Genomic DNA, 13,626 nt, shown 5'->3' on the forward strand with positions numbered 1-13,626 from the left:
TTTCAAAAACTGGCTGGTGTGCAAGGCTTATTCCAGAAGTCTACCTCTAAAGGATACAAGTGGCACCTGGGAGGCCGCTAACAGACTAAGTGGCATATTGCCCAAGAGGGGAATGCAGAAGGCACGTCTGATTGGGTTGAAAGCTGGCTGCCAAGAGAACATCAGCTCGGTTCTAGCGTGCTCTCGTCAGCCATCTGTGTGGTCCCTATACACCATTCACAGCCCTCTGATTGGTTGGTAGAGATATGTTCGAAGCATATCCTCATCAGCGACACTTGTCCTAAGTGTCATCTTGTCACCATTACTCACTGTGAGAATGGTATGCACATTAACAAGGTGTGTGTTGGCAATGCTATCCAGTGACAACCAGGCCTGAACCAGCCTATGCCAAGCCACGGCTCTGCAGTGAAACACAGTTCAGCAATATAAAGAATGAAACTCTGAAAAATTATACATTTTGATTAAAATAAAACTTTTCCCACTCAGTTTGTCAGTCCACCAGTCACTCATCAGAACAAAGCAATCATAGTGCCTGCCCATGTTAAAGACAGGGGAAATATGCTTCATACCATTATTAAAATGTGGAACTATGCCTGATAAATACATACACACAAATGAAATTTAAGAGTTTAATCTAAAGAGCATGCAGGGAACTCAAAATAAGTCACTTTCTATTAGCAGCTGCAGGGACAGAAGCTACCACTTGACTTGAATCCCAATGAAAACGTGTGGGCCAAAATGAAGTTTCACATGAATTTACATTGGCCTTGGGACCTAGATGGATGCATGGGAGAGTCTTGCGGATGATGAGATGTATTTCCAGAGGCTGACTACCTCAATGCATCATTGCGTGTGACAGGTAACAGATGCCAGTGGTTGGTGGACCTCATAGTAACCTCATCCCTGATGTGAAACATTCCTCAGCTTGCATTACTTCACATTATATTATGTTTGTTAATTTGAAACCTACATGAAAGAAGAATGTAATAATTCCAATCCCAAAGAAAGCAGGTGTTGACAGATGTGAAAATTACTGAACTATCAGTTTAATAAGTCACAGCTGCAAAATACTAATGCAAATTCCTTACAGACGAATGGAAAAACTGGTAGAAGCCGACCTCAGAGAAGATCAGTTTGGATTCCGTAGAAATGTTGGAACACGTGAGGCAATACTGACCTTACGACGTATCTTAGAAAAAAGATTAAGGAAAGGCAAACCTACATTTTTAGCATTTGTGGACTTAGAGAAAGCTTTTGACAATGTTGACTGGAATACTCTCTTTCAAATTCTGAAGGTGGCAGGGGTAAAATACAGGGAGCAAAAGGCTATTTACAATTTGTACAGAAAGCAGATGGCAGTTATAAGAGTCGAGGGGCATGAATGGGAAGCAGTGGTTGGGAAGAAAGTTATACAGGGTTGTAGCCTCTCCCTGATGCTATTCAATCTGTATATTGAGCAAGCAGTAAAGGAAACAAAGCAAAAATTCAGAGTAGGTATTAAAATCCATGGAGAAGAAATAAAAACTTTGAGGTTCGCCGATGACATTGTAATTCTGTCAGAGACAGCAGAGGACTTGGAGGAGCAGTCAAACGGAATGGACAGTGTCTTGAAAGGAGGGTATAAGATGAACATCAACAAAAGCAAAACAAGGATAATGAAATGTAGTTGAATTAAGTCGGATGATGCTGAGGGGATTAGATTAGGAAATGAGACACTTAAAGTAGTAAAGTAGTTTTGCTATTTGGGGGGCAAAATAACTGATGATGGTCGAAGTAGAGAGGATATAAAATGTAGACTGGCAATGGCAAGGAAAGCGTTTCTGAAAAAGAGAAATTTGTTAACATCGAGTATTGATTTAAGTGTCAGGAAGTCGTTTCTGAAAGTAATCGTATGGAGTGTGGCCATGTATGGAAGTGAAACATGGACGATAAATAGTTTGGACAAGAAGAGAATAGAAGCTCATGAAATGTGGTGCTACAGAAGAATGCCGAAGATTAGATGGGTAGATCACATAACTAATGAGGAGGTATTGAATAGAATTGGGGAGAAGAGGAGTTTGTGGCACAACTTGACCAGAAGAAGGGATCAGTTGGTAGGACATGTTCTGAGGCATCAAGGGATCACCAATTTAGTACTGGAAGGCAGCGTGGAGGGTACAAATTGTAGAGGGAGACCAAGAGATGAATACACTCAGCAGATTCAGAAGGATGTAGGCTGCAATAGGTACTGGGAGATGAAGAAGCTTGCACAGGATAGAGTAGCATAGAGAGCTGCATCAAACCAGTCTCAGGACTGAAGACCACAACAACAACATGAAATCATTGCACTTCAAATTGTATTTATTGAATTCATGCTACCTAGCACATAATACATCCAAATTTGAAATAAGCTCAACAAGTCAATTTGAATAGCATTAGAAATGGTGTCCTAATGTCAGACAGTCAGAGAAAACACTTAAATCAACCAGTATGAGAAGAGGTAAACTATAAGAGGGTAATATTCTCTTTCTTATTGCCTCCCCAACATTTTCTGCATTTATTGTACAAAAGCAATGCTGTTAGGATGTACAAAAGCTCTTTTTCAAGACAACATTCTTTGGGAGCCCAAGGATAGCATTCCATGGCCCTGTGCCTATTTGTCTATGTTAATATTCAGAGAAACAACCACAGCAGAATACAGATTGAGTGTCTTCTTCTTCTTCTTCGGATTTTTCATCTGAAGCATTGTCTTCAATTAAATTTGTAGCCGACTACAAATGACTGGAAGACTGTTTCCTGCTTTTACCTCTTTTTCCTTGTCAAGAAGAAATCTTGCTTCTGCCTCCTATGATTCCTCCACAGGTTTTATCTTTTTGAATTGTTGCATACATTAGATTATGTTAGCTACTTAACAGTGTCAGAATCTGCTCATTTTACTAGATAAGGTGGCTCTTGAGGTAACTTCATTTTGGGAGCTGGCCAGATACCAGTTGGACTCACATTTACTCTATTGTTTGAATCTAGTATGTCCAGATTTCCAGAAGTCTTTTATAGCATTTTCCATTGTTACTGCTTTCAAGTAGGCCACTTCAAGTAACTTCATAATAAAAGATGAGATGGCTACTTGACTTGGGTTATTTGCCCAGCAGGCTTCTATTTCTCGGAGATAATGTGTTTGAAATGCTCACATGAATTCCACACAAGGGACTGTATTTTACATGTGGAATTGGGTAATAATCACACAATGTGAACAGTTTTCCCTTGATTTGTGTGTCACAAAGATGAGAGATGATTCCCATCGAGTATTAGCACAACAGGATCACCTTCAGATGGCTTCACAAAATTGTCAGCTCATTTAGTGAAAGCATCGGTCTGAATCCAGCTATTAGAGTGGCAAGATGAAATTACCCTAATATGAGATAGAATGTACTAGGGTGGCAACATGAAACTATCCTAATATGAGATGCAGTGTTGGTGTCACATATTAGGATACCCATGGTATCGCGTGTTAGGAATAAGCCATCTTATGCTAGAAACCTAGCCACATTGTTATACTGCTGGGTTTGAAGGACAGTTCATTATAGCGAATGAAAGAGTGCAGTGTGAAGAATGTAAACTTATGGCTATTGTTGCAACAGCTACTCAACTTCAGATATTAAAATCCTACAAGTACACCTACTCAAAACACTTGAAACACAACACTTTTAAAATCAAGGACTCTTTACGAAATCCTGCTCCATAATTGTCTTATTGTGACTGCTGTACACCTTGGACATTGTGAACACAAAGCTCTGATACCTCCCAAAAGAGCTGAGTGCTTACTTTAGTTAGGTTCTAACTTCCTCACAATATTGAACCCTCCCATAATGAGCAACTTTCCTCTATATTCAAAGTCATTTTTAGTAATGATAGTATCTTGTGGGTAAATTAAAAATAATCTCAAACTGGAACATAGATGGTCATCTTCTCAAATTAAATTCTCATTGCAGTAAGGCAAAAAGCATTGCATTGCATATATGGCATCTGTAGTTGCATTCTTTTCTCGTTTTTCCTCATATTGTAGTTCTTAAATTTCATATGTATTTTTCTGTTTAAGAGATATAAGCTTGCATTTTGTAAGTGTAAGTTCAGGCAGTCTGTCACACAGTTTTTATTTCTTATGAAAAGACAGCTATATTGGTCATCAAGGCATCTGCATCCATTGGTGACACATCAGGAGGGCAGCAAGTTGCATATCTAGGATTCTGTTTGCTTTTAAAGTTTCAGTTAGTCTTGCTAGGATGGGTAGGATGTGTGCATGCTGTGTGCAGGTGCAGGAGAAACTGGCTGCAGTTCACGAACAGCTGAATGCACTTTTGGCTATGACCAGTCACCTCCAGTCTGCTACCTCAGGGTGTAGAAGTGTCAGAGAATCTGACACATTGCATGGGACACCTCATGTGTTGCTTGTCCTTTGGTTTGGAGCTGAGTGGAGGATCTCAGTCAAAGGATTTGTCACCTCTGTGGTGGTCTTGGCTGCATGTTTCCAAACCTGCATAATCGGTTGGGGATTTGTGGAACTCCCCTTGATAGGTCAGGGTGCACTACACACTCGGGTAGTGGAATGCTTGTGGAATGCACAAGAGGATTCTTTAGGTTAGGTGGTAGTTTCAGATACAGTGATGAACACTCACCAGTCAATATGCAGCAAGGGAAGTCAGTCAATATTCAGAATAGAGACATTTAGACTGCCAAAATTTTATCAGTAAATTGTCAAAGTATTCCTAACTAAGTTCCTGAGTTTACTGCCCTCCAGGAAAGTTTTCACACTCAAATTATTCTCTGGACCAAGAGCTGTCTCAAACCTGAAGTGGAAATGTCTTAGATGTTTAACGAGTCATGTAATGTATATTGGAAAGACAGATCTGAGGCCATAACATCTGACAAAAATATTCTCTTCACTGATGTCAAAGTTGAGTGTGACAGTGAAGTTATCTGGTCACGTATAACAGATTTAGGTGGAACCACGTTATTGATTGGATGTTTTTACCAGCCACTCAATTCTGCTGTTACAGTTCTGGAGTCATTTAAAGAAAGTCTATGGTCAGTAGCGATTAATACCCAGATCATGCAATACTACTTGGAGACGACTTAAACCAACTAGGCATAGACTGGGATGTCTATGGATTAATTGCAGGGGATATAGACAGATGGCCATGTGAAGTACTTTTGGACATGTTTTCTGAAAACTGTCTTGAGCAGCTAGTTCGGCAGCCCACACACGATGGAAATATCTTAGACCTTGTAGCTATGGACTTGGACCTTATCAATAACTTCAGTGTAGAAACAAGGATTAGTGGTCATGATGTCATTATAGCAACTACGGTTATAAAAGGTAATAAATCAGTTAAGAAGGCTAGGAGAGTGGTTTTACTAAAAAGAGCACGTAAGCGCTTATTAGCATCTCACTTAGACACTCAACTGACACCACTTAGTTGCAGTGAGGTGGACATAGAGGAATTAGAGGCAAAGTTTTAGCAAACTGTAAATCATGGTCTGGAGAATTATGTGCGTAGTAAATGGATTGAGGATGGGAAAGGCCTGCCATGGTTTAATAATCAGATTAGGTTCAAAAATGGTTCACATTGCTCTGAGCACTATGGGACTTAACTGCTGAGGTCTTCAGTCCCCTAGAACTTAGAACTACTTAAACCTAACTAACCTAAGGACACCACACACATCCATGCCCGCGGCAGGATTCGAACTTGCAACCGTACTGGTCACGCGGTTCCAGACTGTAGCGCCTAGAACTGCTCAGCCACACCGGCCGGCATGAGATTAGGAAAATGTCGGGAAAGCAGAGGCTGTTATGCTCTCGGCTCATAATAGAATGCACAAATGATGACAAGCAAAGGTTAGTAGAGTTCTCTGCATCTGTGAAAATATCTATGTGCGAAGCATACAGCTACTACCACTGTCATACCTTAGCAATAGATCTGGCAGAGAACCTGAGAAAATTCAGGTCTTACGTAAAATTGCTAAGTCAGTCTAAGGCCTCCATCCAGACACTTGTTGACCAGTATGGTGTGGCAGTTGAAGATAAGAATACAAATGCTGAAGTTTTAAATTTCACGTTTAAGAAATTATTCATGCAGGAAAATCATACAAACAAACCAGACATTTGACCATTGAACAGACTACCTTATGGACAGCCTAGTAATAAGCATCCTTGGTGTAGAGAAACAACTGAAAGAGTTGAAAACAAATAAGTCACTAGTACTGGATGGAATCTCAATTCAGTTTCTCAAAGAGTACTCTTACAACATCAGACACTTATCTAGCTTGCATTTATCATGAATCTCTCGCCCAGTGTAAAGTCCCAAGTGAATGCAAAAAAGCACAAGTGACTCCTGCATATAAGAAGGGCAAAAGAATGGCCCCACAGAATTACAGACCACTATCGCTAACATCTATTTGCTGCAGAATCCTTGAACACATTCTCAGTTTGAATATAATAAATTTTCCTGAGACCAAGAATCTTATGTCCACAGATCAGCATGGTTTTAGACCATAACTCGTGTGAAACTCACCCTGCCCTTTTCTCGCATGATGTACTGCAAACTAAGGATGAAGGGCAACATGCAGATTCCATATTTCTTGATTTCTGGAAAGCATTTAAATGGTGCCCACTGCAGGCTATTAAAGAAAGTATGAGCATATGGAATAGGTTTACAGATATGTGAGTGGCTTGAATACTTCTTAAGTTATATAACCCAGTATTTTTGTTTTTAACAGGGCGTGTTCATCAAAGACAAGGATATCACCAGGAGTGTTCCAGGGAAGTGTGATAGGTCTGCTATTATTCTCTACATACATAAATGGTTTGTCAAACCAGGTGGGCAGCACTTTGTGGATCTTTGCTGATGAAACTGTAATGTATGGCAAGGTATCAGGGTTGAGATACTGTAAGAGGATATAAGATGACTTAGAAAAAACTTCTAGTTGGTGTGATGAATGGCAGCTTGCTCTAATGTAGAAAAATGTAAGTTATTGCAGATGAGTAGGAAAAACAAACATGTAATGTTTGGAGACAGGAGTGGTGGTGTCTGCTTGACACAGTTACATCATTCAAATATCTGTGTGTAAAATTGCAAAGCAACATGAAATGGAACAAGCATGTGAGGATTGTGGTAGGGAAGGTGAGTGGCTGACTTCGGTTTATTGGGATTTTTTTAGCAAAGTGCAGTTAATTTGTAAAGGAGACTGCATATAGGACGCTAGTGTAACCAATTAGTGAGTACTGCTCAAGTGTTTGGGATCTGCACCAGGTTAGATTAAAGGGAGACACCGTAGCAGTTTAGGGACAGGCTGCTTGATTTGTTACCAATACATTCGAACAATACATAAGTGTTATGGAGATGCTTTGGTAATTCAAATGGGAATCCCTGGATGGAAGGCAACATTTTTTTCAAGGAACACTATTGAGAAAATTTAGAGAACCAGCTTTTGAAGCTGACTACAGAATGATTCTTCTGCCACCTACACATATTGCGTGTACAGACCATGAAGATAAGATACAAGAAATTAGGGCTAGTACAGAGGCATATAGGTAACCATTTTCCTTCACTCTATTTGTGAGTGGAACAGGAAAGGAAATGGCTAGTATTGGTACAGGGTACCCTCCGCAATGCGCCATATGATAGACTGCGGAGTGTCTATGTAAATGTAGATGTAGATGTACTGGGTGATTATAATTGAAGTAAAACTTTCAAAACACTGTAGAAATAACACCACTGGCCAGAATGACATCAAATTGCAATGGAATACTATCAGAGAAGGGGAAAAACCTATCGCAGAAGAAAAAAAATTGTGTGAAAATTGATCAATAGATGGCGCCATATGTGTCAGAATATGTAAATGAAAACACCTGTCATGTGCACGCCCCATTGAAGTTGGTATAAACATGCTGGGTTCATGGCTTTTCCTCCTTTCGCGTCTGCGACGTTCACCACAACTGTCTCAATGCAGGATCATGCTCTGCTTGTAAAGCTGTATTACAAGAATGATGACTGTGCACACATCGCTCTGCAGAAATTTTGGACACTGAAGGGCTTGTAAAAAGGCATTGGTCTGATGACTGCCGTGGGTCTGAAGAAAATGATTCAGAAATTCGAAAAGATTGGTTCTTTTGTTGTGCAACCTGGTAGAGGGAGGAAACAAATTGATTCGGGGTCAGTGGAAGTAGTGGCCACAGCAATGCAGGAGGAGACGAGTGGTGGTGTGTAAATGTGTAGTGCACAGATAACTGGTCGAACATTGGACATACCCATGAGCATGGTGCGTAAAATCCTATGAAATATCCTTCTTTAGTATCCATTCGAAATTACCCATGTGCATGAGTTGCTTCCTGTTGACGTGCCAGAAAGAGAGACCTTTGCTATAGAAGTTCTTGCTCATATGGAAGTGGAAAATGATTGGCTGTGAAAGATTTTGTGGACAGACGAAGCCCACTTCCATCTGACAGGATATGTCAGTACACAGAATTGTCAAATATGGGAAACAGAAAATCCACACACAAATCAGCCAGTAACACTTCATCCTGAAAAGGTCACTGTGTGGTGCGGGCATATGACATCATTTATCATAGGGGCATGTTTTTTCTGAAGAGACAGGTGCTTCCGGTCGTGTTACCCTTACCGTCACTGGTAAGTGCTATGAGTGTCTTCTGCACAACCACGTCATTCCAGCTCTCCAACAACATGTATGTCTGACTGGTATCATTTTTATGGAAGATGGCACTCCTCCACACATCGCAAATCCAGTTAAGCAGTTGCTGAAGCACCATTTCAGAAATGCTAGAATTATCAATCGCCATTTCCCTACCACCTGGCCATCCCAATCATCTGATCTTAATCCGTGTGACTTCTGGCTGTGGGACTATCTGAAAGATGTTGTGTTCAGTGTTCCGATTGCAAACTTAGCTGCATTGAAGGCACCACTGCGCAACACGTTCTGAACATGACCCTCTAAACACTTTGATCAGTTGTGGAACATGCTGTTTCTCAATTTCAACTTGTTGCAGAAAATGGTGGACTGCATATTGAACATGTTTTGTGCCAGTCACATGGAAATTAGTAATCTGATTTGATTCTGAGTGATGCTTTTTATGCATTTTTTGGCCTCATGACAGTTAAAAACTGATGTTAGTGATGCTTTTTATGCAGTTTTTAGCCACAGGACAATTAAAAACCACAGTTTGTTTAGTGTGAAAAGTACACCTTAGGCATTGCTGTATGATTCATTTGTCATTTGTAGTTGACCACTATTAAATTATAATGCTTACAGCACCATCTATTGCTACATTTTTTAACTATTTTGTAACTGCAGTAGCATTCTGTTACTGCAGTTATGTCACAGAATTACATCTCTCTCTCTCTCTCTCTCTCTCTCTCTCTCTCTCTCTCTCTCCCTCCCTCCCTCCCTCCCTCCCCCTCTCTCCCCTCCCCTCCCCTCCCCTCCCCTCCCCTCCCCCTCTCCAGAATCATGTGGAAATAAAACATGTATTACGGAAAGTGCATGTTCAGAGTAGCTGCTGTCTTTGTTTCAAAGTGTGGAAAAAAGCACATAGTGGAAGTGAGATCTGAGAGTTTATTGAATTACTTTTATTTCAGGCATTACAGCCATGAAGCCATATTCAGTCAACTGGATACAAGTATAATCTCCTTTATAAATTTTTATGGAATAATATTAACATAACAGAAACCTCAGAATGCATTCTGTGTTTCCTTGAATGCAAGCTGAACCTGAACTCCACCAACAAAATTTATGAAGTTGTTCAAGGATATTATCTGAGTATTTTATTATAAGGCTTCCAAGGCTCTTTGCAGAGTAATAAATTATTATACAAGATACTTATGATTTATTCATTTAGTTATCCCAATTACCTTTTTTTCTGTGAAAATCTGTTGACAGCAGAGAAAAAGCTTGTAATATGCAATTTCCAAAATGTACAATAAAAAACGCGGTAAAGTGCAACAACACTCAGACAGATACAAATGTACTATGAAGTAGTGGCTGTTGCTGAGGGAAGAGCTCAGCATAGTATTGTCATGCTGCTCTTTCACTGCATTCAGTTAACCCGTACACAAGGTGCATGTTGGCAAACTCTTTATCAGTAGATCTATTCATACTGCCATGTATCACAATTAATATGAGACTAACACTGGCAGAAAAACACAGCTGAGGCAGAACTGATCAGTACTGAATTGAAGCTTGAGGGAAAAGGCTGAACTGGGTATTATTGCTGTCACAGTACTTTGAGTGACTGAAACACATTTGTATCCAAACAAGACACACACTCTGTGCCACTGACATTTGCACTGTTGAATGGATGTCTTCAACACAGCACAGATGGAAAGCTAAATGGGAATAACAAACAAAATGCAATTAGTCTTTAATGAGCCATCAGAAATCACAGGTTCCTCATACCAAATTATCCCAGACCAACCTCCAAAATTATTTTGATGGAGTTCTGGTTCACACTGTATAAGCATCTCTCTCTCTCTTAATATTCAAATATTGTGTAATAGTTACAGAATTGTTGGGGCTTTTCGCTCATTCATTTGATTTATCTTATGATTTTAGACCCACAGTTCATGCTTTCGAGATCAAGAAAGTCAAAATATTATGGTAAGTATGCATCCAGTTTTCAGTCTTAATACATGACCATTTTTCAATTTTAATGCATGACTATCTCAGTCTGTTAACCTTTTAACCTTGTTGAAGAATGCAGTTACTGTGAACAGTGTGTCAATATTTCTACAGCTTACTGTGTTTGACTATATTCCATCTACAATGTTTGAAATGAAAGACATGAAACCAGTAAGTCACTGAATAAGTTGTCTATTAGTTGAAATTTTATACTTTTGGAGATGTTCATACTCTGTTGACTACTTGTGTATGCTGCATACTGTGTGCTGGACTATGAGTCAAATCTCCTATCTTTCAAATTCCATTTGAGCCATCTGCCATTCTTCATTGACCAATTCACTGATTCAGCTTATCACTACTTCTTGAGATCTTTATCAAGCTCATCTGCTTAATCTGTAAGGGTAGAGGTTACTTTGAAGAGGCTGACTCTCCAAAAGCCTCAGGGCTGTTAATATACTAAAATCTTATACTCCTGGCAAATTGTTAGATATTGTTAAACTTCCTTCTGATCTGAGAACCAAACAGTAGCTTCCATTTAAGTCACTTGGGCACAACTGAAGAATATATTCACAGCTTTGACCTGCAACAATCTTTTTCTTTTCATTCCGAGCTTCACTGCGGCCTTTCAGAATTAAAAGACGTGAATCTGTAAACAGCCCAAAAAATGTGTGTAATCTAGTCTCTTCACAATATTTTCCCACTCAGAGGTACTTTAAATGCTGGCTTATCAACAGAATGTCTACAGCGTTTGGAACTGAAGGAGAGCTGTACTGTCAAGTTAAGGAATGTGCCAGTAAGAGAGTTGCTCCCAGATGGCTTGATTGGAGATTCCCAACTGCTATCCACTTTAACCTACCGTGACTATTTAATATATAGGCTTTGTTTAAAGGTCTGAGGATAACTATTTATGATATTGCAATGAAAAAATTACTGAAAAAAATCTCATTTGACATACATGAAACCTCCCCCCGCCCCCCCCCCCCCCCCCCACACACACACACAAACATACATACACAAATTTATTTTTAAAATTGTGAATTAAAAGAGTGTTTTTCCCAAACAGACAGATAGAGAGAGAGAGAGAGAGAGAGAGAGAGAGAGAGAGAGAGAGAGAAATTCCACAAGGCTATTTTCTGAACTATATATTGTGTAGATATTCTTATTTTCAGATTTTGAAAAAACAACTAATTAGTTTGTAAACTACAGTTGTGTAATTTAGAACCTAAGGAAATCATACACTCTGGTAATGTGTTTTTAATGTGCACTTTTCAACTTTGATGTGAATCAAAATATTTGATCAAGTGCATATCCACAGCTGAGGAAGATATTTATAGAATAAAAAACTGCTGCAATTGCCAGTAATTTCTTAATTTTTTCTGTGATTGCCTTCTGGCTAGTCACTTCCATATCATGCTGTCTAGGTGGGCGCAACAGTTGTTGAAAGAATTCCTTTCCTCAACTGAGATTTTTTTAATGATGACAGTAGTTTTCTTGAAAATTTTGATGCAATATCTGCTGTGTAACACATTTTAAAATAACAACTGAAGGATAGCTTGTTTATTTTGTAATTGCTACCTCTGTATTGTAATTAAGATAGTACCTTAGGTTATTTTTCTGTTCTAGATGACTACATGAGGAAACTGAATTACCTTTTACATGATGCAAGATTTTTTGTGATGAAGAGCAGCTGTGTTGAAAATATAACATTATCAAAAGCAAAGGGAGTGTGGTCAACTTTACCACAAAATGAAGTCAAATTGAATGAAGCCTTCCAGGAAAATTCTAATGTGTTTCTTATATTTTCAATTAAGGGGAGTGGAAGGTTTGCAGGTAATAATAAGTTCTATAGTTTTGTTTGTATTTTTGCTGCATTGAAGATGTTTGTCTTTCTAAATCCATGATCAAGTACATTCAGCTTTGTTTGTTGGACTTTATTTGATGCCAGGATACTTTAAAATGAGAGATATTACATTTTTTTGCATGTATAGCTTTGGACAAACTCAAACTAAATGAAACTTGAAGTGCTAAGGAAGTGACAGTGTGACAGGAACTAGTGCAAACTGATTGCAAGGAAATATGGCACCATTTGCAATCAGAGTTATTTGTTTAGCAGCTTAATCTTGTGTATTGGTATGTATGGATTTCTACAGGGTGATTGGAAATAGTCAGAAAAGCTTGCTAGGGTGTTACAAGATAGGTTGTTCTGAGAAATAACTCTTAAGAAAAAATTGTGATACATTGCATCATTTCTGAGTTGATTAGCATTGAAGATAGCCATTCAGCACATGTAAATTCAAGGAGCTCATCAAAGACAGTGTCAAATCGAAAGACTTGCACCCGGTGAACGGTCTACCCAACGGTAGGCCCTAGTCACACGACATTTTTTTTATCAGATCACCAAATGTGTTCTTTGTTTAGTTTCCCAAAATCAAACAAGAAAGTAATACAAAAATGGGACATGGGATGGTAGTAAGGACTGAACCCAAGCTAAAGGCTGAGCAGTCTCCTGTGCTATCATCTATGCTATACGAACAACTGACACTAAATGTATCTGGCAGACCGCTTGAATTTGTGCACACAATGGCCTGATTGACTAAATTCAATGCTAGCTAACTCAGAAACAGTGAAATGTATCAATTTTTTTCTTAATGATTATTTCTCAGCACAACATATCTTGCAACACCCTTACAAAGTTTTCAAACTGTTTCTGACCACCCTGTATACATAGGAATGTATCAAATGTAAATTTACACAAATTGCCCATGGAGATTTGAGACAGAGTTGTGATACACACTTAAGGTATGATTAAGACTGTATTCAGGGATTTGCAGTGGAGCAATATAATAAAGGAAAAACTTCAAAATTTCGGTACCAATTGGATTCTGTTCAAGGTGGCTTGTTATTTAAGTTTCAGAGTACTCATTCAAAGGCACAAGGTTTGATCAAAAATGGTTCTTT

At 39.0% G+C, this 13,626-nt stretch overlaps 1 protein-coding gene across 1 annotated transcript in view; it reads left to right on the plus strand.

The window, feature by feature from the left end:
- LOC124721691 overlaps positions 1 to 13,626 on the plus strand; it is an 888,717-nt gene that overhangs the window by 678,536 nt on the left and 196,555 nt on the right. The window contains exons 31-32 of the mRNA XM_047246771.1: positions 10,603 to 10,647; positions 12,292 to 12,498. Coding sequence (XP_047102727.1) covers positions 10,603 to 10,647; positions 12,292 to 12,498 — 252 coding nt within the window. The remainder of the gene's footprint in view (positions 1 to 10,602; positions 10,648 to 12,291; positions 12,499 to 13,626) is intronic.

Source organism: Schistocerca piceifrons, chromosome X, assembly GCF_021461385.2.
Source record: "Schistocerca piceifrons isolate TAMUIC-IGC-003096 chromosome X, iqSchPice1.1, whole genome shotgun sequence".
Lineage (NCBI taxonomy): Eukaryota > Metazoa > Arthropoda > Insecta > Orthoptera > Acrididae > Schistocerca > Schistocerca piceifrons.